We start from the raw sequence: 23,153 nt of genomic DNA on the forward strand, positions 1-23,153 counted from the left end.
CTGGCTGTGGGGTCTTTGGCAAAGTTAACCAGTCGAAGCTTCAGGCCCGTAATCAGGATAGGAGCCTCCCTGGCTGTTCCAAAGAAAGGTGTGGAGATCAGCGGGGCAACCCTCTGCACTTTGGTAACTGGGCCCGGCTGCAGCAAAGTCAGGAGCTGTGGTCACTTAGCCCATGGGAGGCGTCCCCAGCTTCTCTAGAAAAACCCAGCCTCTGCCGGCACCTGCCGAGAGCGTGAGGCTGTGCGTACACGGGCTCCCGGTCACTTGCCTGTGTTCAGGTGTGTGACTCTGCTGATTCACACGTGTTTAGACCAAGCCTGGCAGCTCTCTCCTCTGCCTGGGGAAAAATCCACCCCACCGTGGGCCCAGTGGTCACTGCAGTTCCCTCTGTCTTCCTTAAATAGGAAACCTGGTGGAGAAGCAGCACGCCCAGCAGACCCAGGTCATCACCTCCTACGACAACCAAGGTAAGGTTCCGCCACTGCCTGTGACCTCTCCCCCAGCTCCTGTGTGCCCGGATCCACTGTTCTGGCCAGAGACAGCAGGTGCAGAGCCCAGACCGTGGGGAGCAGGGGCCTCTCTGTCCTGGGGATGCTGGAGCACCCTTCTCCTCTCCCACATGCCATGGAAAACAGTGAGAGGCTGCATGTGTCATGGAACAGAGGAGTAAAGTCCTTGGGCTCCAGCATGCACTGCTGTCATCATCATCCCCCTGGTTGTCATCACGATACCTCATATTTGCTGAGTGCCAGCTTCACGGCAGGCACCCTGCCAGACCACGTACATGGTCATTCTCATGTGGATTATGCCTCACAACAGTCGTATTTGATCGGTACCCTTACCATCTTCATTTCGCAGATGAGTGAGCTGAGGCTTAGAAAGGTTTTCTTTCGTCCAAGATCACATGGCCAGCAAGAGTCAGAGCGGGAGCCGCCTGACCCCCTCCCTGCCCCCCCGGCCCCACCCACCCCCCAACCACCACCAGGGCCTCAGCTGTTATACTTCTCACAGCTCTGCTTCTTGTAGAAACTGGCCTCCCCCTACTGGCTCGCCATGTGCAAGCCTTCCCTCCCACTGAGTCACAGTGGTTCCCTGGCCTCTCCTCCTGAGGCTGAGCCTTCCAGGCCCTTCCACCCAGGGACAAGTTTAACTCAGCAATGGGGAGTGAGAGAGCCCTTCCTCAAGAATCCTCACTTTGCCAGGACGGGTCCTGGGGGCTCAGGGAGGGCAGGCAAGGGCAGCCCCGTGCGGACTCTGCAGGTGACTGGATCTGAGAGCACGGCGGGGTAGAGACGGGATGGCTCCACAGCTACAACTGGAGGAGAGGCCAGGTTAGAGACCTCCACTCCCCCCCACTCATTAACCTCCCCTCCTGCTACCCCAGTTTTTCTGCTCAGGGCCTGGTGCCTGAGAGCTCTCATAGACTCAGCCCCAAGATGTCACCACTGGTGCTCTCAGCACTGATGTCCTAATCTATAAGGGTTACGTCCAGGGTGCAGTGTGGAAGGAGGTTGCCCTGGAGGATTCGGAGGTCCTCGGGGAATCGCTGTCTGAGACACCGGCTAACCCACTATCCCCAGGGAAAGGCACTGGCAGGTAGTGAGGAAGGGCCTGTCAGCTCAAGTTCCCAGCAGGAGGTGGCCAGCTGTCCTTGCAATCTAGGTCAGTATCCATTTAGGGCAGAATTCCTGGGACTATGGCTGCAGGACAAACCCAGGCCCCCTGCTTCTCTGAAATGGACCTAGCAGCACAGCTCACCACAAATAAGAGTAAGTGATACCTCACTAGAGTGAGAGTGGATTAGCAACCACTTCTCTCGCTTAGTTCTGGCCACATCCCTGATGGGGTCATGGTGTTATTCCTGTTTACAGAGGAGGAGTCTGAGACTGGAGATGCTGTAGTCCCCCAGCGGGGTGCTCCTGCCAGACCTGTGGGGTGGGACTAGTGGGATGGGGCCTGCCACTCTCCAGAGCCTCACCTGGCACACCATACCCTGGCTCTCATGGGCCATTCACGTGCCACCTCCCAGTATCTGAGGCTTCCAGAGGGCAGGAAGGAGGGTCGCCTTGGCATCCAACAAACAGGAGAGGGTCCATCGTAGGTTGGGATAGGATGGGCCGCCCCAGGTCTTAAGGGAGCCTGGACCACAGTGAGGGAGAGGCTGCCCTGCTCTGGGGCTGAGCCAGAGTCCACACTGATGCTGATCCGTCCATTCCACAAAAAGCAGCTCTGGATGCCGGCACTGGGGATCCATCAGAGAACACAACAGACAAAGGCTCCTGTCCCCGCGGAGCTGACACCTAGCGAGGGAGACAGATGACCCTAAGAAGAAAAATGCAAGGTGTCAGATAAGGCTGGGGGAGAAAATAAAGCAGGAAGGGGGATGCGGGGGTGCACATAGGTGTGTATTAGTTTCCTACAGCTGCTGTAACACATTGTCACAAACTTGGTAGCTTAACACAGATGTATTCTCTTTAACAGTTCTGAGACTACAAGTCCCAAGTCAGCCTCACTGGGCTAATCAGTCTCTCGGTTGGCAGGCAGGTTCCTTTCCTTTTGGAGGCTCTGGGTAAGAACCTTTTCCTTGACTCTGCCGGCTTCTAGAGGCTGCTGGCACTCGCCAACTTGTAGCTGCGTCACTCCAATCTCTACTTCCACTCTCACGTTGCCTTCTCTCCGTAAAGTAGATACAGTCCCCTCTGTTTTATAAGAATCCTGGTGATGACATTGGGCCCACCCGGATAATCCAGGATTGCCTTCCTATCCCGAGACCCTTAAGCGAATCACATCTGCAGAGTCCCCTTTGCCATATAAGGTAACTTTCACAGGTTCCAGAATTAGGACATGGATAGCTTTAAGGGCCATCATGCAGCTACTACAGGGAATGATTTAAAATAGAGTGATTGAGAAAGGCCTCCCTGGGAAGGTGACATCTGAGTAAGGGAGGCGGTGGAGCAGCGGGTCATGCGGCCTCCGGGTAAGAGCTCCCAGCAGAGGGACACCGGGTGTGGTAACTTCATGCGACAGGTGACAGAAAGATCACTGGAATCTTGGATCTTCGTGCGGAAGAGGGCTTCGGAGGATTCATCTGCAATGGGTGTGTGCGTTGAATGAGAGGGGAACGATCACAGGACCCCAGTGACCTCAGGCCCCGAAAGTTATTCGTGACGAATCAGATTTGGGTTGAGGCCTCATCCTTCCAGGTCACCCACCCTCATCCCCACGCAGACACTCTGTGCCTTCTTGGATCACGCGTGCACTAAGCTCCAACTGCTGTGTTTCCAGACTTGTGACATCCCTGTCGAGCTCCATTCTGCAGAAAGAATCATGAATGGCCCTGGGTTTTCAAGAGCCCAGTGGAAGCCAGGGTCAGTCAGGGCTGCAGGAGATGCCCTTCATCACCCCCTGACGGGTGCCCCTGAGGTCTTGGCCCTGAGCTCTGCACACTCTCTGTCATCCCACGACTAGAGCCACTGCAGTACCCGGTGCGGGATCTACAGAGATGGACCGTCCCGGGTCATCATTCAGCTCACTGTTCCTGGGATGTCAGAGCTTACGCTTCCGGCACTAAAGCTGACTGCCATACTCTGGGTAGAAACCTCTGTTGAACACCCAGCCAGGGGCTGTTCAAGGGTCATTTTTTTAATAATTACAAATGCTTTAGCTGAGGGTTTCTGACTCTCAGCTACTGCAGGAAAAAATTCCAAGGCAGAGGATCCAGGTTGTAAAGGCGGCAGGCAGCCAGTTACGGGGAGCATTAAGGACCACCTTAAGTCAATGATGGCAAACATCTGACGTGAATCCTGCAGCCTCCACACACTGATATACACCCACGTGTGTGTGTGTGCACTCACACACACACATTCACATACACACGCACATACCTGACAATCTTTGCTAATTGATAAGCGCTCCAGGCAACTACTTCCAATCAGTCAGAGTTAATGAACAACACGAAATCTGTTTGCCATCTCTGCATTAGGAATTCTGAGCAAATTAGGCCTTTAGACACAGCCTGATTCAAAGCCGCAGAGACCTGGAGATAAGCTCTCGCGTGGGAGGACTCTCCTGACGGGGTAGAAGGCAGGCCCAGGGCAGCAGGCCAGTGGACGGGCTTGGGCTTGCCTGCTGCATCTCCACGTCTGCGAGAGTGGGGAGACGGAAGCAGAGCCCGTAGCATCTGGGAAAAGGGCCTGGGAACCACTTCTCAGATGTAGCAGAAAATAATCGCTAATACACTTTTACTAAGACAGCCAAAGTTTCAGCTTCAGAAAATGCTGTTTGGGTGACAACTGGTAGAAGTGGGGAGGGGTGCCATGAGAGAGCCAGCCAGGTGACCCGAAATCCCAGGAAGGGGCTGCTTTGGGTTTAGATGTGACTAAGATTAGTGTCATGGTATCTGACTGCACTTAGGGTTTAGATCTCACTTTAAATGGTGCTCCAATAATGCTCCACTCTTTATCATTGGCCAAATTAATTTTTTTCCATAAATTAAGAGTCCTATTTGATACAGGAATGTTGTAGTCAGCAAACTCTTAGCACTTCACACCTTTAGGAAGCACGGGTACTGTGACCCTGCTCACCAGGGGACAGCATGCCCAGACCCAGGCCTGTGTAGAGCAGAGGAGCCTCCCGGAAGGGCTCTTACACAGCGGTGAATGAGAGCGGGAATCACACTCCCACACCCATCAGGGAGGCGGGGAGGGGAGCGATAATCAGCAGCGCCACTTTGGGACAGAGCCAGGAGTGGGCCTCAGGAGGATGCTGGGCGTCAGAGGGGAGAGAGAAGAGGCAGTGCAGGAAGCAGGAAGGGATGAGAAACAGTGATGGGTGGAGCTTCCGGCCAGGGCGAGTTCCCAGCGTGAGACCACCCCGGAAGGGCTTAAAGAGTATTTTGTTTTTCGGCTTGCTCATTCTCTGACAGAGCGACGTGGCTGGATTGGAGTGGTTGGAAGTACCCAGACGTTAGGAGAAGTTTGGGGAAGAGGTTTGTTGTTGAGCCCTAAACCAACAGGTGGGTCAGTTTTGCAGCTTCCCTCCACTTCTGGAGATCGTTGCAGCTCAGCATTTCCCAGATTTTGTTTGATAAAATAGTACTGGGTCCAGTAGACTTCTGCAGGACTTCTCAGAGCACTGTGTGTTGCGAACTACAAAAGGGGAGAAAGTGGGCATTTTTCTCACAAGGAATCTGGCAGCCAAGTACAGCTTGGCACCCACTTTGAAAACTGACTCCGAGTGTCTCTGGGGGAGAAAGTGCAAAGGCAGAGGTGAGCAGGCTGTGCCTCGTGCCTCGTGGGAAGACACACAGGCAGAGTTGGCTGCCCATGGCGATGGTACCCGATCCTGTGACCAGACCTGAATGATGCTTTGAACTCTGAAATGCTTAACGTCTTGTCAAATCGCAGGCTGATGTTCTTTGACAGTGAATGTGCTAGAAACTACACTCAAAATGAATATTAACCCCTTTAAAGTAATCCCTCGGGAGGCCACATTGTATCTTTTAAAATTGTTTGAGAATTACCCTCTTTGGCAGGCAGAGCAAGTTCATGAGCTACACAGGAAAGTCAGTATTGTTATTCTGTGAAAACACATTTAACAGGCAAAGGGTTAGTAAAAAGAGCTCTTACAAAATCAACAGGGAAAAATTAACGCATCAATAGGCAAATAGGTGATTCATTAAATAAGATTTAATATGGCAAATAAGTATATGAAAAATACTACACTGAAAATTAAAGAAATACACAAAAACAATGAGATGTCATTGTTCATTGATAAAAATGTAAAGGATTAATAACAATCAAATGTCAGTGAGTGTATTGGTACTCTATTTTTACATTACCAACCACCCCAAGACTCAGTGGCTTAAAACAATTACCAGCTTACAAGTGTACAGGTTGGCTGGATATTCTCGTCTGAGCCACACCTGGCTGATTGCAGGTCCTGGCTGGGCTCGTTCATGTGTGTGGTCAGTTGGAGGGTTGGCTGGAGAGCAGCTGGTCTAGGGTGGCCTCACCTGAGATGGCTCTGCTCTGTCCATGTGGTCTGTCATCCTCCAGGAGGCTAGCCTGGGTGCAGTCACCTGGCAGTTGTGGCTGGAATCCCAAGAATGGAAGTGGCAGCGGCAAAGGCTCTAGGCCTAGGCTCGGAGCTTGCACAGCGTCACTTCTACCACATGCTAACTGGCCAGATCACATCATTAGGCTGGGCCAAATGTGATGGAAGGAATAAAAGACCTCTTCTTAGGAAGAAGTACAAAGTAGTGTGGCCAATTTTGCCATCAAACACGGCAAGGATGAGCAAAGTAGGCATTCTCTTGCACTGTTGAGAGGATCGTAAACTTAAAATCATTCATGTGAAAAGTTTGCCAGTATCTAACAAAAGCCTTAAAAATCTCCATACCTTTTGATCCATGTTTAAGAATGTATTTGAAGGAATTGATGTGAAGAGTGTGTAAAGCAGTGTGTATCAGAACGTTCATCACATCACTGTTTAAATAGCAGAACATACGGGAAATGTTAACTATCCAACGAAAAGGGATTGCTTATAATGATTATAAACCATTTGTAGAACAGAGTATTATGCAGCCATTTAAAATGATGACTTGTGAAGATGACTTTATATTCACTGACATGTAAAGACTTAAGTGAGGAAAGCAGGATACAAAAAGCATGTTTATTGTAATCCTGCTTTTCAGGGTCACCTTCTATTTTTACATCTTTCTGTATCATACAAGTTTTTGTTTTGTTTTCATTCTGCTTTGACTTTGGGGTTTGGTTGGTATTTTAAAATTTTTATCTTCATTTAAACTAGCATACAGTAAAATTGGATTTTTCTGGTGTGGAGTTCTATGAGTTGTAACACATGCACAGATTCACGTCACCACCACCACAATCAGAATACAGGGAAGTTCTGTCACCCCAAAAAGTCTCTTGTGCAGACTCTTTGTAGTCACATCCTCCCATCATTCATTCCTGAGAGAATTGTTGAGAAGTACAGCTTGATATAGATGTACCACAAAGTGTTTATCCATTCACCCATCGAAGGACATTTAGGTTGTTTCCAGTTTGGGGTGATTATGAATAGAACTTCTATAAACATTTGTGTATATGTCTTTGTGTGAACATGAGTTTTCATTTCTCTGGGATAAAAGCCCAAAAGTGTAATTGTTGAGTCATATGTTAAGTACATGTTTTGTTTTATAAGGAACTGCCAAACTGCGGTATCATTTTACAATCCCACCTGCATATACTTGTCAGCATATAGTATTGCCACTATTTTTTTTATTATTGGTCTTCTAATAGGTGTGATATCTCATTCTGCTTTCAATTTGCATTTTCCTAATGGCTAATCATGTTGAACAACAACAAGATGTTGAACATCTTATTTGGTGATATATCTATTCTTTTACCCATTTTCTAATCGGATTGTCCTTGCACTTTTGTAAAAAATCAATTTGCCATATTTGCGTGGGTCTATTTCTTAACGCTGTTATGTTCCATTGAGCTATGTATCTATCCCTTTGCCAATATCACACTGTTGTGATTACTCTAGCTTTTTTTTTTTTTTTTTTTTGCGGTACGCGGGCCTCTCACTGTTGTGGTCTCTCCCATTGCGGAGCACAGGCTCTGGACGCGCAGGCTCAGCGGCCATGGCTCACGGGCCCAGCCGCTCCGCGGCATGTGGGATCTTCCCGGACCAGGGCACGAACCCGTGTCCCCTGAATCAGCAGGCGGACTCTCAACCGCTGCGCCACCAGGGAAGCCCTGCTCTAGCTTTATAGTACATCTTTTATTCTTTTTAAGTGATTTTAACTAATTAATTTATTTTTGGCTGCATTGGGTCTTCATTGCTGCACACCGGCTTTCGCTAGTTGCGGCGAGCAGGGGCTACTCTTCGTTGTGGCGCGCAGGCTTCTCATTGCAGTGGCTTCTCTTGTTGCGGAGCACAGGCTCTAGGCGCGCAGGCTTCAGTAGTTGTGGCACATGGGCTCAGTAGTTGTGGCTCGCGGGCTCCAGAGAACAGGCTCAGCAGTTGTGGTGCACGGGCTTAGTTGCTCCGTGGCGTGTGGAATCTTCCCAGACCAGGGATCAAACCCATGTCCCCTGCATCGGCAGGCGGATTCTCATCCACTTTGCCACCAGAGGAGTCCTATAGTACATTTTAAAATCAGCTGGAGTCCTGTTAATTTTTTTTCAAAATTAGTTTGGTTATTCTAGTTGCTGTACCTTTCCATCTAAATTTTAGAATCATCTTGCCTATATGTACCATCTATAAAATTCCTGCAAGGAGTTTGATTGAAATTGCATTAAATCTATAGATAAATTTAGGGAGAATTGCCAACTTGACAATATTGAGACTTCCAGTTCAGAACATGATATGTTTCCCCACTTATTTAAGTCTTCTTTAATTTGTGTGATCATATGCTTTAGCTTTCAGCCTAGAGTTCCTGCACTTTTTTTTAGATTTATACTTAAGTATTTCATTTTTAGAGATATGAGAAATAGTAATTTTAAATTCAATTTCTAATCACTTATTGCCAATACAAATATAATTGATTTTGGGGTGCTGACCTTGTATCCTGTAACCATGCTAAACTTACTTTTTAGTTCTAGGAAATTCTGTTGTAGATTATTTGGGATTTTTCTTTGTAGACAGACATGTCATCTGTGAATAGAAGACTTTTATTTCTTCCTTTCTGATCTATATGACTTTTATTTCTTTCTCTTGTCCTGTTTCACTGAGTAGGACTTTCAGTACAGTGTTTATTAGGAACAGTAAGAGTGGCCATCCATGCCTTATTCCCAATCCTAGAGGGAGAGCATTCCAGTTTTCACTAGTAAATATGCTCTTAGCTCTGAGTTTTTGGTAGATGCCCTTTTTTCGGATTAAGAAGTTCCCTTCTATTCCTAGCTTCTTGGGAGGTTTTGTTGAATGGATGTTAAATTTTGTCAAATGCTTTTTCTGCATCAGTTTATATGATCATGTGGGTTTTCTTCTTTAGCCTGCTAATATGGTGAATTACATTCATTGATTTTCAAATATTGAATTAGCCTTGCATTCCCAAAGTAAACCACACTTGGTTGTGGTATGTTATTCTTTTACTATGTTGCTGGATTTTATTTTTCTAATATTTTGTTGAGGATTTTTATGTTTATGTCCATAAGGGATATTGGTCTGTAATATTCTTTTCTTATACTGTCCTTGTCTGGTTTTGGTATCATAAAAGGATATAAATTATTCGATACTCTTCTGTTTTCTGAAGGATCTTGTGAAAAATTGTCATTGGTGTTATTTCTTTTTAAATTTTGTTAGAACTTGCCAGTGAAACCATCTGGGTCTGGTTTTCGTTTGCTTGTTTGTTTTTGGAAAATTTTGAACTACAAATTTAGTTTTAAAAATACATATAGGAAAATTCAGGTTATCTACTCATTGGGTGAGTTTTGGTAGTTTGTAACTTTCAAGGAATTGGTTCACTTCATTTTAGTTGCAGAATTTCTCTTCATAGAGTTATGTGTACTATTCTCTTATTATTATTTTAATATATACGGGGTCTGTAGTGATATCACTCATTTCATTTCTGATATTGGTGTCTTGATTCCTGATTTGTGTCTTACCTCTTTTTTATTTGGTCACTCTGGTTAGAGTTTTATCTATTTTACTGATCTTTTCAAAGAACCAGCTCTTGGTTTTGTTGATTATTCTATAATTATTTCTTCAAATATTTTTTTTTTCTGCACCACACTATTTCTCCTCTCTTTCTGGGATCTCAGTGACATGAACATTAGATCTTCAGGCATTGTCACACAAGTTCCTGAGGCTCTGTTCACTGTTTCTCTCTGTTTTTCCTTAATAATTCCTATTGATCTATGTTCAAGTTCACTGACTCTTTCCTTTGTCATCTCTATTTTGCTATTGAGCATATCCAGATAATTTTTTAAACAACTATAGTTTTCAGTTCTAAAATTTTTATTTCTTTCTTATTTATGTCTTCTACATTTTTCTGATACTTTGTATCTTTCCATTTATTTTAAACTATTTGCCCTCACTTTTCAGAGCATGGTTATCATGGCTCTTTCAAAGTCTTTGTCTGATAATTCCAAAATCTGTGTCATCATGGGGTTAGCATCTGTTGATTTTCTTTTCCTTTTTAAGTTGATATTTTCTAGGGTTTCTCTATACTGAGTAATTTGGGATTGTAGCCTTTGCAATGCTATACAGATCTGCCCTGCACATGCACCACCCAGCAGCCAGTCTGGGCATTGGTCTACCCCCTAGTTTAGTTCTCAAAGACTATGATATGATGCTTAGGATGAGATCAAAGCATGCACAACATGAATGAGGTCCATCCATGAAGAGGTGACCACAGGAGTTCATCCATAACTTTATGGAATTGCTTTCTTGAGCTCCCTCCTCTTTATGACCCACTTCCCAGTCCTCTGGCCCCCAAACTGGGGTTTTAGTTTCCCCACTCTTCTGGGTAGTTCTCACAATTCTGCCTGCATCTGGAACCAATCAGCAGAGAACAAAGAGAGAAAAAAAATCAATGAGTATTTTCTCCCACACTCTTGGGAATCATAGCTTCACTGGTACCTCCCCTCAAAGTCTTAGGTGCCTGCCGGGCCACCAAACTCACTGCTGCACTGATACCAGCAGAACTTCCCTGGGGGCTGAGTCAGGAGATAATGGAAAAAAGGGGTAAAAAAACAACAGGGGATTTCCCACACTCTGACTCTTAGAGTTTCCCTTTCTCACTCCACAGGCCAAAAGAAAGGGCTTCTCTTAGAGCACTTTTTCTCTGCATCCATTGTGCACTGCTGGGTTTGGGGCTGCCTTTGAGTCCAGTCTAGGTAATAGAATTGGGGGTGGGGAATGGTCAACTCTGCCAATTTGATGATGCTTTAAATTCTAATCTTCTTTCCCAATTTGCCTATCATTTACTTTGCGGAGTCCTCAAAGAGTTAGCCCATGCATTCTTTCCAATGCCTACAGTTGCATTCGGTGGGAGAGACAAGGTAGAATTTGTTTACTCCATCTTGGCCAGATCTGGAAACTGTCTGCTTATTTCTTGTTTTTTGGTTTTGTAAACAAAAATTATTTGCATATTCAAAAGAAAGCTCTAAAACCAATTGTGTTTTATTGATCAAACATCTGTCATGAGACATTGCACCCTTTCCTGAGAATATCACCCCCTATTCCTCTGCAGGGACACAGCTGACTGTGGAGGTCCACCCTCAGGATGCCATGCCCCAGCTGCTCAAGAAGTTCTCCTTGGCTAAACGTACGTACGTACAGGGCTACTCATGTGTGAAGGGCTGGCAGGGAGGATTGAGGGTAGCTGGAAGGGCCAGAGCCCAGCCTGGACACCTTCTTGGGGAAGGAGAGGAGTGACCTGGGCCTACACACTGGGAAGAGGCAGAGACACGACAGCTTCATCCTGGGCACTCTCTTCTCCACACTCAACAACCCCTGTTCTTAAGTCTCTGCCATTAGGTGTGGGTAACACAAGGCATTTAGCTAAAGATGAATTTCATCACAAGAGTGCTGTTGTTTTTAGACACCATTTATTGACTGCCTAAAAAGTGGCATGTGCAGTGCTAAGCACTGTACACTCAATGAGTTTTTAACTCTTTGATATGCACCAGTATTATCCCCACCTTGTAGATCAGCAAAGGCTCAGAGAGGTGAAATAGCTGCCAGTCACCCAGTTAGGAAGCGGATCAGAACCCAGGTCCTAATGAAGCCTGTACCCTTCACCACCGCACCCGGCTGCCTTCTGTGCTGTGCGCACAGGCCCAGACCCATGCCCACGATGTCTCCTCTGCTCCCTTCTTGGTCCTCTCCCTGCATCTGTCCATCCTGTGGGTAAACAGGGGCCTGAGGAAATGCCGGCCAAGGAACGGAGGTTGCAGGACAGCCAAGGCTGAGGTTCATGAAGTGAACCTTCATGTCTGCTCATGGCGGGGGCCGAGGCAGCTCCTCCAAGGCTGCCTGGTCCTGCAGCCCTCAGCAGCCAGGGCCTCGGGAGGGCAGGCAGGTGTAGAGAGGTCAGGCCCTGGGAGTTGACTGGCTGGGTTCAGATCCCAGCTGTGTGACCTCAGGCAAGTGGCTTAACCTCTCTTTTGGACTCAATTTCCTCATGTATAAAAGGAGGAAAATAATTCAACATCCCTCATAGGATTGTCATGAGCTAAAATGAGATCGTCAATAATGCACAAGCCAGGTGTAGTAAGTACACAAAAAATCTGGCTACTCTTTTGAACCCCCATCACTCTACCAAAGAATGTAGGTGGAAACAAAATGTGGCTGTAAGAAAGACAAGGTCCACTGTTTCTCAGAGTGGCCTATGTACATTTGCAACCTTCTGTACCTTTGAAGACCTACAGTGGCCTTCAAGGGCAGAGAAAAACTTGCCTTGGCTTCCCCACCTCTGGCTCCTTCTGGTTCCAACAGGGACCCACATCTTCCTGACCTGGCTTCAGATCAGCAGGAAATTCTCCCCTGTTGCCTGTGGAGTCTAATAACAATTGCTGACCATTCTGCCTTAACAGTCCTGGATTTATAGGATTTGGTTGTCCTTGAACCTTCCCGAGGAATAATTCCCCTCTCCCCCCTTTCATGAGCTGCCCATGGTCAGTTCTTGTCCTGGGGTCATCTGGTAGTGAATTCACTGGTGCTCTCAGGATCCCCAGCTGTGGTCCGAGATGGCAGGAGCGTCCAGAGGAGGGAGGAACACGGAGCTCCAGGCAGGCCCACTGAATAATCGCAAGGCTTGATGCCCAAGCAAATTCTCCCTCTGCTCACAGACTGCACTTCTCTTTCTTGTCATCCCGTCCCTGGCTGTCAGTCCTCCCTATTCCTCAGCAGGAAGCCCGGGGCAATCCCAGCAGCAATTCCATGGTGGGTGGGGATGGGACCAAGAAGGCTGTGAGAGGGAGAGTGAAGAGGAGACGTCAGAAACAAGGACACCCACACAGAGAATCGTCTGTGCTTGCATTTCTATTTCTTCTGAAATGTCTCTACTTCTGACCTTTGGGATATTGTAGGTTTACAAGGCGATAAAAATGGAAACACAAGAGCCCGGCAGCCTGGAGGGAAAGACGCCCACGGTAAGTTGTGGTACCTTCCTTGGAGCCATTCTCTGAGACGGTAAGTTGGTTTAGCCTCATGAGCCAATCTGTGCTCAATTGGAAATGGCTCCCTGGAGCACTGTGCTGGGAGTCTGGGGCCACCTCTGGGCTCAGGGGACAGGAGTATCATGATTGATTGGCAGCCTCTGCCACGGACACAGGTAGAGAAGTAAAAAGCTCACACACTAGATGTGATCCCAGAGTTAAAGCGTAAACCCCACCAATAACAAGGCAGCCCATTATGGGAAACATTAAAAACAGAATTCAGAATTGTATTAACTTTAAATGGAATGCCAAGCATCTGTAAGGAGGGAGGCAGGAGAATAAGCAGAGTGGGGCAGAGGAAGAAATCCCGAATGGGTAATAGACGGCCTGGGTTCAAATCCTGCTTTTGGCGCTCACTCACCTTCCCTGGGCCTCAGTTTCCCCCTCGGCTCAGACCAGATGGCATCTAAGGTTTAGTACAGTTTGGTACTTCTTCCCATTGTTTTGCTTTAAAATTAGAATAACTTAGTTAATGCCACTGGTGTTTAAAATGTATTTATGCAAAATCATATTCAAATATTATATAATCTGCTCAGAAAGTAAATTTAATGAGGCATAAATCATTATGGATATTCTTAATGTTCAGATATTGTAGAATGGAACCAAGAAAGGGTAAAACTTTCTTAATAATAGGGTTTTTCAGTCCCATTTTAGAAACAGCATCCTTCTTTGACATGGGGGTGGGGAGACCTCATTTGCAGAGCTGACGCTTGTTAAATGTGTAAGTCCACTTCATATCCACTTAGGTCACTGTGACAGCCCTTGTCAGGGGATGGCAGGAACCAGAGTCTGTGGGGGGAAGAGGGCACCAAGAAGGGGGGGAAGCTCAGCAGGGTCTCCTGCTGTGTCCCCCCTCCCTTCTGTGGGTCTGGCAGGACAAGGGCCGCATGGTAGACCACCCGAGATAGGCCCTGAAGTGATCTGAGTGATGGGAGGCGAGAAATCCCAGCTCTGGCACCAGGCAGTCACTGAGCCGCTATGGCGCTGGGCTTCTAGGGAGCTCCAAGGTAAGACTGTACAGGACAGAGGGCTGGGGGCAGGGGACGTCCAGGGAGTCTTGGTGTTTATTAGAGGAGCAGAAAATGAAGAAAGAAAATGCTAGGTTGCTGGGCGAGGCCACAGCCTCACCATAGAGTTTGCACAGCCTGCCTGCCCACCACGCACCCTGTCCCCTCTTAGGAGAGGAACAGCCTCGGATCCTGGATGTGTCAGAGGTCACAGGGACCAGCACCTCGCCCCGCCCCACACCCTCCTTCCCCCCCCCCCGCATCCCCCCCCATGAGGACTCCTGCAGGGCGTCAGCAGGGACTGGGGGAGCAGGGAGAGGGGGCCAAATCCAGTCTGAGGCTGAGAAGGGAGAAGGCCTGGGTCCTAACAGGAAGGGACCCACAGCAATGGGGAAGTGCAGAAGGACCCGTGTGGCCTGCTCCTGATGGCTGAACTTGACTGGAGGCTGGGAGCTCCTCTGTGGCCAGACGTTGACCAGCTCCCTGACCCGCTGGCACTGCCTGCCATGCAATGCTGGCCCAGGGAGGGTCGTGGAGCAGCTCCAGCCAGCGCTGGTGGCGTCCCCACCCTCTCACCACACCTCTCAAGTCTATAGCACCAAGGAAACCACTGTATGCATCCCGGTGGGAATGGCAACACTCTCCAGCATCCTGTCCCCCGCAGTTCCACAGTCTGACCTACAGCCCTGGTTCTGGCTATGCAGCCTCTACACTTGCTGCTCTGGTCTTCCTGTAGCTCACGCAGTTACTTGAAGACATTTAATAAATTACTTTTCTTTTTAAACTGAAAAAAAAAAGGACTCTCACAGTCCACGAGGGTTGTGTGGGTACATGCAGGCGCAGCCCCGCACCGGGCACAGCGGCTTCGCACCCCTGCTCTGCGCTTGCCTGCAGAGGACCCTCACCCTGCACCCTCCCAGGGAGAAGAGTGCTGCTGACCTTACCACGTGATCCACCGTCTCTTTCACTCTCCCAGGTGCCCCATAGATTGCGCCGGAGGCTGGGCTGCTGGCTTTAGCACTGCCCAGTGAGGGGGAGGTCACCGGACTAGATCCCAGGCCTTGTGCAGCCCCACCAGGCACTTTCCCATGTTACTCTGCTCTTCCCAGGCTTGCTGTCATGTCCTGGGGTCCCACCAGCACCCCTGACTCACCCAGCACCCAGAGGTTCCTGACATAGCAGGCTGAGAGTTGATTCACTGGAGTCAGGGGATCAGTGCCCCTTTGGCCCCATCCGCCTCTCACCCCCGCCCTGTCCTCCTATCCAGCTTGCCTGATTTTGGTCAGCCTGGCTCAGAGGGCCTTGAATAAGAAAGACCCAGCCAGAGCCCAGGCTCTTCTCTGGGCTGGGACAGGGGTTTGCTGCCCATCCATCCATGGGTTGGTCTGACCACTGGTCAGTCAACCCTGCAGCAGCTGCCTGGGGCTGTCCTGTGTCCTGGCTTCCTCTGAGAAAGGCTGTGCGTAGAAGAGTGATTCTGAAGCCCAGCTTCCCTCAGGGCCCCCCCCCCACTGTACTTTGGGCACCTGTTGCCAGAACTCTTAACTTTCTTGGGGTGCAAGCGGTCAGTCTCCAGATGACCATGGGCAAGGGAAGAAGCCTGTCTGGGTGCCAAACGCACCTCACCCTACAGAGGTCCAGGTGGCCCAGGACCATCTTGCCCTCTCCCACACCCGGGTGCCCTTCAGACCACCCTGGGCACCGTGGCCAGGACATCAGTGGCAAGCAGCGCTGCCTGGGTGCTTCCCACAGAGCATTCATTCCTGGAAAAGCTAGCAGGGAATCTGCAGGAAACTGTGGGGTGGGGAGGAGGGATTCTGTCATCAGTCCGTCTGGGGCTGCTGAATTCACTGAGGTGCGATCAATCACTTCTTTTACTGCTGGCTTCTGGGGTCTGCTTACTATCCCTGTGGGTCTCCCAGAGGACTAGAGGAGTTGCCACGGTTCCCAAACCAGTTGGACCGAGGAACCCTTCTAAGAGATCTAGCTCTTGAGAGCAGTGTTTCAGTCCGGGAATCATGTTGAAGGTCAGGCCGTCACAGCTCCTCAAAAAGACAGGGAGCCCTGGGCCAGGCAGTCCTGTTGGCCAGTCTCAGACCCTGACCAACCTCCTTGTGTTTCCAGCCTACCCCTGGGATCGCTCCAGCCTAAAATCCATGCCCCTGGACCTGCGGCAGTTTGAGAAACTGGACACCTATGCCTCACAGGTAGGAGAGCCGGGCCCTCTGCCTGCGATGGTCACCCCCACAAGGCGGCTTGGAGTTTCCCAAACCAGGGCGGCAAAGGCTCTCCCCAGACCCCTCCTGAGTGTATCCTGAGTCCCTTGGGTGGATAGTACGGAGCGCCTTTCCACAGTATGTGGGAGGGGGACAGAAGGGCCCCGGACAGAGGCCATTTCACCCTCCCACCCCACCCACGGTCCTGACGCTTTCGCCCCAGGCTACACACCCCGCGCCGCCCTGTTGGCAGGCGCCTCCGGCCAGCCCTGTCCCGTCCTCCCCTGCCCACTGGGGCACTGCTGCTGCTGAGCCCTGCCAGCCCCAGCCCATGAAGGAAGGGATGTGAGGATGGGGGGAGGACCACAGATGCAGATGGCCAGCACCCACATGACCACAGCAGTCCTCACCCCTGAACACATGGGCGGCTGAGGTCCCACACCTCTGGGCCTGGGCACATCTGGGGCAGGTGTGGGGAGGGGCAGCTACAAGAGCTGATGCCCTAGGGACCCACTGGGGTCCTGGGAGCCAGGCAGGAGCCATACTACAGAGAGTCTGATTGGAGCAGCTAAGGAGCTGGACCCGTCGCTACGGTCAGAGTGAGCAATCCTAGGCCGATAAGCCGGGAGGTCGTCTACAGTCCTAGCAAAACCACCCTGGGGTTGGCAGGTAGTGGATACTCAGGAAGCTTGTTTGCTGAACTGATGAGTGATGATAGGAGCTCGGATCCGAGAGTCTGATTCAAGGCAGGGGCATCAGTAGGGGGTGTCCAGCTGTCCTGGCAGGACGAGGCATCCCTGGATAAGGCGGGGACACTGAGAACGGAGAGGAGCTGGAAGCAGAGGGGAAGGACCCCTCCCCAGTGTGTGTGCAGTGAGGTAAAGGTGGGGCAGGGCTTGCCCAGTCACTGCGCTGAGCGGTGGAGGGCAGGCAGGGTAGCTTCTCGGCGCGCGGAGTGAGGGAGCTGGAGCACGTGTCGGGGGTGATGGTTTGTGTGGGGTGCAGTGGGCTCTAGCGCCTGTGGAGGTGACCCCTGGGCAACTGGATAGCCGAGCCCGGAGCTGTATCTAGCCTGGAGAGGTCTGGGCCGGAAACCCTGCTTTGGGAGCTGTCAGATTCAGCTAAGAGCTAAAGCCATAGGGAGGGTGCCATCTTGGGGAAGGCAGGGCCAGGAGCCATCTGAGGCCGGGTGAGACCAGGAACGGTCAGTGTTCTAGAAGGTGCGGTCATGGTTCACTCTGGCCAGGCGAGGCTAGACAAGCTCCCTTCCACTGCTCAGCACTGAGGCCCTTCGTACTTCCAGGGGGGCAGCTCAGAGGAGGTTGAAGGCCTCGGCCAGGCTCCGGCAGGCTGAAGGGCAAATGGGGGTTGAAGGGGGAGGGAGTGGAGGGAAGACCCCACAGGAGCCTGGCAAGGAAGGGAGACTAGATGTGGGCAGTCCTGAGAGAGAGACTGGGGGGCGTTTTGAAGAGACACGGCAGACAGGAGAGGCTGGGGCCACCAGGGCCGGGAGGAGGAGGTGAGGACGCAGCGGAGCGAGGGCAGCGCCTGAGGAAGGAAGGGCAGCTTTGCCAAGGCAGGCGGCCTGGCTCCGAGGCCAGCAGAGAGCCCAGCGGAGGAGGAGGGCTCGTTGGTAAGGAAGTCTTGCCTGGCCTTGTTGAGTCTGAGGCCTGGTCATCTGTGAGAGTGAGGGAAGGGAAGGGGGGCGTTCAGAGTCTGTGCAGGGTGGGATATGTTGTCATGGCTGCCAGAAGGGATGGACAGGCTGCTGGACAGCCTCAGAGAGCAGTGAGTGGGGACCAAAGGGCCAGAAACCATAGAACCGAAGCTGGGGATTAAGTCAGGAGTCAGCCAGGCTGTAATGCGGGCCTGCAACGTGTGCTTCTAGGCCCTGGGAGAGGGACAAAGACAGGACTGTGGTGTTGGAGCAGCTGGGCAAGGGGACACGCGGAGGGGCCTGGCGGTCTCCCTGTGCTCAGAGGGTGGGTCCTGGAGCTCCCGTGTGAGCGGCGGAACCTCCTAGGTCAGGAGGACCTAGGGTGGGAGCTGACGGAGGCGCGGGCAACCATTGCAGAGGTAAGCGCACAGGTGCCCCTACTTCTCTAGAAAGAGTGAGCATGGCCAGGGCTGCCTTTCCAGCAACCCCAGCCCTGTTTTCTCCTGAGGATCCACGCAGAAAACCTAACTTGCTCTTTTTTTATATATTATGGTAAAACTTATGCCATATAATTTGCCATTGGAATCGTTTTTAAGTGTACAATTCAGTGACATCAATTACATTCCCAGTGTTGTACAACCGTCACCACTGTCTACTTCCAAAATCACCCCAAGCAGAAACTTTGTACCCGTTAAGCAATAACTCCCCATTCTCCCTCCTCCCAGCCCCTGGTAACCTCTAATTTATTTACCGTCTCTATGAATTTGTCTAGTCTAGATATTTCATATAAGTAAGAATCATACACTGTGTCTTTTGTGTCTGACTTGTCTCACTTAGCGCTGTGTTTTCAAGGTTCATCCATGTTGTAACATGTCTGAGAACTTCATTACTTTTAATGGATGAGTAATAGTTCATTGCATGGATATACCACATTTTGTTTATCCATTCATCTGTGATGGGCACTTGCATTGTTTCTACCTTTTGGCTATTGTGAATATTGCCCCATGAACATTGGTGAACAGGTATCTGAGTATCTGTCTGCAGTTCTTTTTGTATATATACCTAGGAGTGGAATTGCTGGGTCATATGGTAATTCCATGTTGAAATTTTTGAGGAACTGACAAATTGTTTCCCACAGCAGCTGCACCATTTTACATTCCCACCAGCAATGTACAAGGGTTCTAATTTCTTCAAATTTTTGCCAATTTTTTTATGATTGCCTTTTTCTTTTTTTTTTTTTTTACTATAGCCATCCTAGTGGGTATGGAGTAGTATTTCATTGTGGTTTTGATTTGCATTTCCCTAGTGACTAATGACATTGAGCATCTTTTCATGTGTCTATTGGCCATTTATATATTTTTGGAGAAATGTATATTCAAGCCCATTTTAAAATTAGGTTGTCATTTTGTTGTTGAATTATAAGGGTTCTTCATATATTCTGGATATTAAACCCTTATCAGTTATATGATTTGCAAATATTTTCTTCCATTCTATAAATTATCTTTTCACTTTCTTAATATTGTCCTTTGATGCACAGAAGATTTTTATTGTTATGAAGCCAAATTAATCTATTTTTTCTTTTATATCCTGTGCTTTTGGTATCATATCTAAGAATCCATTGCCAACTCCAAGGTCACCGCGATTTACCCCTGTGTTTTCTTCTAAGAGTTTTATGGTTTAAGTTCTTATATTTAGGTCATTGATTATTTTTGAGTTAATTTTTATATATGGTATGATGTAGGGGTCCAACTTCCTTCTTTTGCATATGGATATCCAGTTGTCAGGTACCATCTATTAAAGAGACTATTCTTTCCCCATTGAATGGACCTGGCACCCTGGTCAAAAGTCAATTAGCCATAGACGTATGAATTTATTTCTAGACTCAATTCTGTTTCATTAGTCTATATAACCCTTATGTCGATATCACACTGTTGTGATTACTGTAACTTTAAGTAAGTTTGAAATCCAGAAATCTGTGTCCTCCAACTTTGTTCATCTTTTTTCAAAATGGTTTTGGCTATTCCAGGCCCCTTAGAATTCCATATGAATTTGAGGACTGGTTTTTTCGTTTTTGCAAAAAAGGCTGTTGGACTTTTATAGGGATTGTGCTAAATCTGTCGATTGCTTTGAGTAGTGTTGACCATGACTAGGGGCTGCTACAGCGCCCAGATGGCCACTTGACTGGCCCCAGGAGCTGCTGCAGAGAGATGTGATGGCTCTAGGGCCAGTGGTTCAGCTGGTCAGCACTTCCCACTGCGTCCAGACCGCATCAAGGTTGCCCTAAGCCCAGTCTTTGAGCCTCTGGGCCTCTCCTCCTTCTCTGCCCAGAGGAAGGGCAGTGCTGGCTGCAGGTGGCAAGGCACCAGGCTCCTCACAGCCCTTGTCTGGGCCCTGACGTAGCACACTCCTCCCACTTCCCAGGTGACAGTCAAGAGCGGCCTGGACGCGCTGGTGAGCGACCTGCTCCAGGAGGCCCACAGTGACCTGGAGAGGGTCCGCGCCATCTGGATCTGGATCTGCCACCACATAGGTAGGCCTGCCAGTAGGGCCACTGGCTCTGGGACCCTGTTCCCAGAGGAACGTCTCTGGGCTTGACTCCATCACCCATGTGTGTGGAGGAAGAGGGAAGGTGGAGGAGAGGGGCTCTCAGATGGCTGGGTTCAATAACCAAGGTTAACTCACTGTGTGCTAGCAGTCTTCATGAAGGGTGCATGGGCAAGGATCCCACGTGGCCCTCTGCCCACAGCCAGAGCTGAGGCCCCTCACCCAGCGGCAGCCTTCCCTCAGTCCTGCCTTCCTGGGCGACCTGCTCCACAGAGATGAGAACCCAGGGCAGAAGGTCATCTCCAAGAAGGAGGAGGCTGGGGATGAGCCATAGCTATTTGAAAAGTTGCTGTAACACCAGAGGTTTCTCAAAACACCCGGGAGTGGTGGGTGAGTGGGCACCCCTCTCCCGGCTGCCTGCTCCCACAGTGGGGGCCTCAGCTTCTGCTCTCAGCCCAGTCTCCAGGTTCTCAGAGCCACCCCAGGGAACCTGGGCCTGCGCAGCTGCCCACAGCTCTGCATGGGACACCCTTGAGATTCTGACCAGCTCAAGCCAATCCCACAGGTGGTTGCTAAGGGGAAGCTGGATGCTGCACCCCGCAGTCCATGGAGGAGCTGGCTGGTGGGATGGACTTCTAGTGACTTCCCTGTGACATAGAGTGGCAGCAGGGCTTCCCTGACCTGCTGCCACTGGGCTTTCTCTTTGTCCTCCCAGAGCAGCAGTTAGGGATGCAGCTTAGAGGATGAACTCACCTGACACAGGTAGGGCATCTGCCATAGGACCTGAGGAGCCACTCCTCCAACTCCAGCCCTGGCACTCAGCCTGGGCTTTAAGGGGGCAGGATGGGAAACAGAACATCCGTCAGGACTTTGCTGCACCGCCCTCACACACCCACACCCACACACACACGCACACGCGCACACACACACACACACACACATCCCCACACGCACACACACAAACCCCACACATGCACACCCCAAACACACGCACACACACGCACACCCACACCACACCCACACCCACGCACACCCACGTGCACACACCACACACACAAAACACCCCACCCCACCCACACACACATGCACGCACACAAACCCCACACGTGCACACCCCAAACACGCATGCACACACACACCACACACACCCCTGCACACCCACACATGCACACACAAACCACCCCACCCCACACGCACACATGCACACACACACACACATACAACCCCACACACACCACACACACATCCCCACACACACCACACACAAACACACACCACACACATGCACACACACACCACACACACACCACACACACACACACACACACAGCCCACCCCACCCCCAACATGCACGCACACAAACACACACACACACACCCAAAACACCCACACCACCCCACAACCACACATACACACACGTGCACACACACACCCCACACACATGCACACACACACAAACACACACAAACCACCCCACCCCACACGCACACAAACCACCCCACCCCACATGCACACATGCACGCACACACACACACACCACACACACACACAGCCCACCTCACCCCACAGATGCACACGCACAAACACACACCAAAAACACACACAACCACACACACACACAAGCATACACACACAAACCACCCCACCCCCCCCCCACACACACACACCCCACACACACACCAAAAGCATGCACACCCACCCACAACCACACACACACACACACCACACATACGCACACACACACACAAACCACCCCACCCCACACGCACACACCCAAAACACGTACACCCACCCACAACCCCCACACACACACACCCCACACACAAGCACACACACCCCACCCCACCCCCTACACACACGCACACACACACACACCCTACACACACACATAAACCCACACACAGCCCACCCACCCCACAGATGCACACGCACACACACACACCAAAAACATGCACACCCACCCACAACCACCCCACACACACACCCCCCACATGCACACACCAAATACACGCACCCACAACCACACACACACACACACATACACGCACACACCCCACCCCACCCCACACACACCCCACCCCACCCCACACACACCCACACACAGCCCACCCCACCCCACAGATGCACGTGCACAAACACACACACACACCAAAAACACGCACATCCACCCACAACCACACACCCACACGCACACACACACACCAAACACACACACGCACACACACACACACAAACCACCCCACTCCACACGCACACACCAAAAACACGCACACCCACCCACAACCCCCACACACACGCACACAAACCCCACCCCACCCCGCACACACACGCACACACACACCACACATGCACTCGCACACACACACATCAAAAACACGCACACCCACCCACACACATACACAGACCCACACACACACACACCCCACACACACATCCCCACACACACCACACACACAACCCAACCCACCCCCACACACGTGTACACACACACACCACAATCACACGCACACACACCCACACAGGCATACACACACCCCACACATGCACACATGGACAC

At 50.3% G+C, this 23,153-nt stretch overlaps 1 protein-coding gene across 1 annotated transcript in view; it reads left to right on the forward strand.

Moving 5' to 3' along the window:
- Positions 1 to 23,153, forward strand: part of KY (kyphoscoliosis peptidase) — a 49,500-nt gene that overhangs the window by 7,028 nt on the left and 19,319 nt on the right. The window contains exons 3-7 of the mRNA XM_004278934.3: positions 405 to 467; positions 11,204 to 11,278; positions 13,044 to 13,106; positions 16,304 to 16,386; positions 20,474 to 20,582. Coding sequence (XP_004278982.1) covers positions 405 to 467; positions 11,204 to 11,278; positions 13,044 to 13,106; positions 16,304 to 16,386; positions 20,474 to 20,582 — 393 coding nt within the window. The remainder of the gene's footprint in view (positions 1 to 404; positions 468 to 11,203; positions 11,279 to 13,043; positions 13,107 to 16,303; positions 16,387 to 20,473; positions 20,583 to 23,153) is intronic.

The sequence above is a fragment of the Orcinus orca genome, chromosome 5, assembly GCF_937001465.1.
Source record: "Orcinus orca chromosome 5, mOrcOrc1.1, whole genome shotgun sequence".
Classification (NCBI taxonomy): domain Eukaryota; kingdom Metazoa; phylum Chordata; class Mammalia; order Artiodactyla; family Delphinidae; genus Orcinus; species Orcinus orca.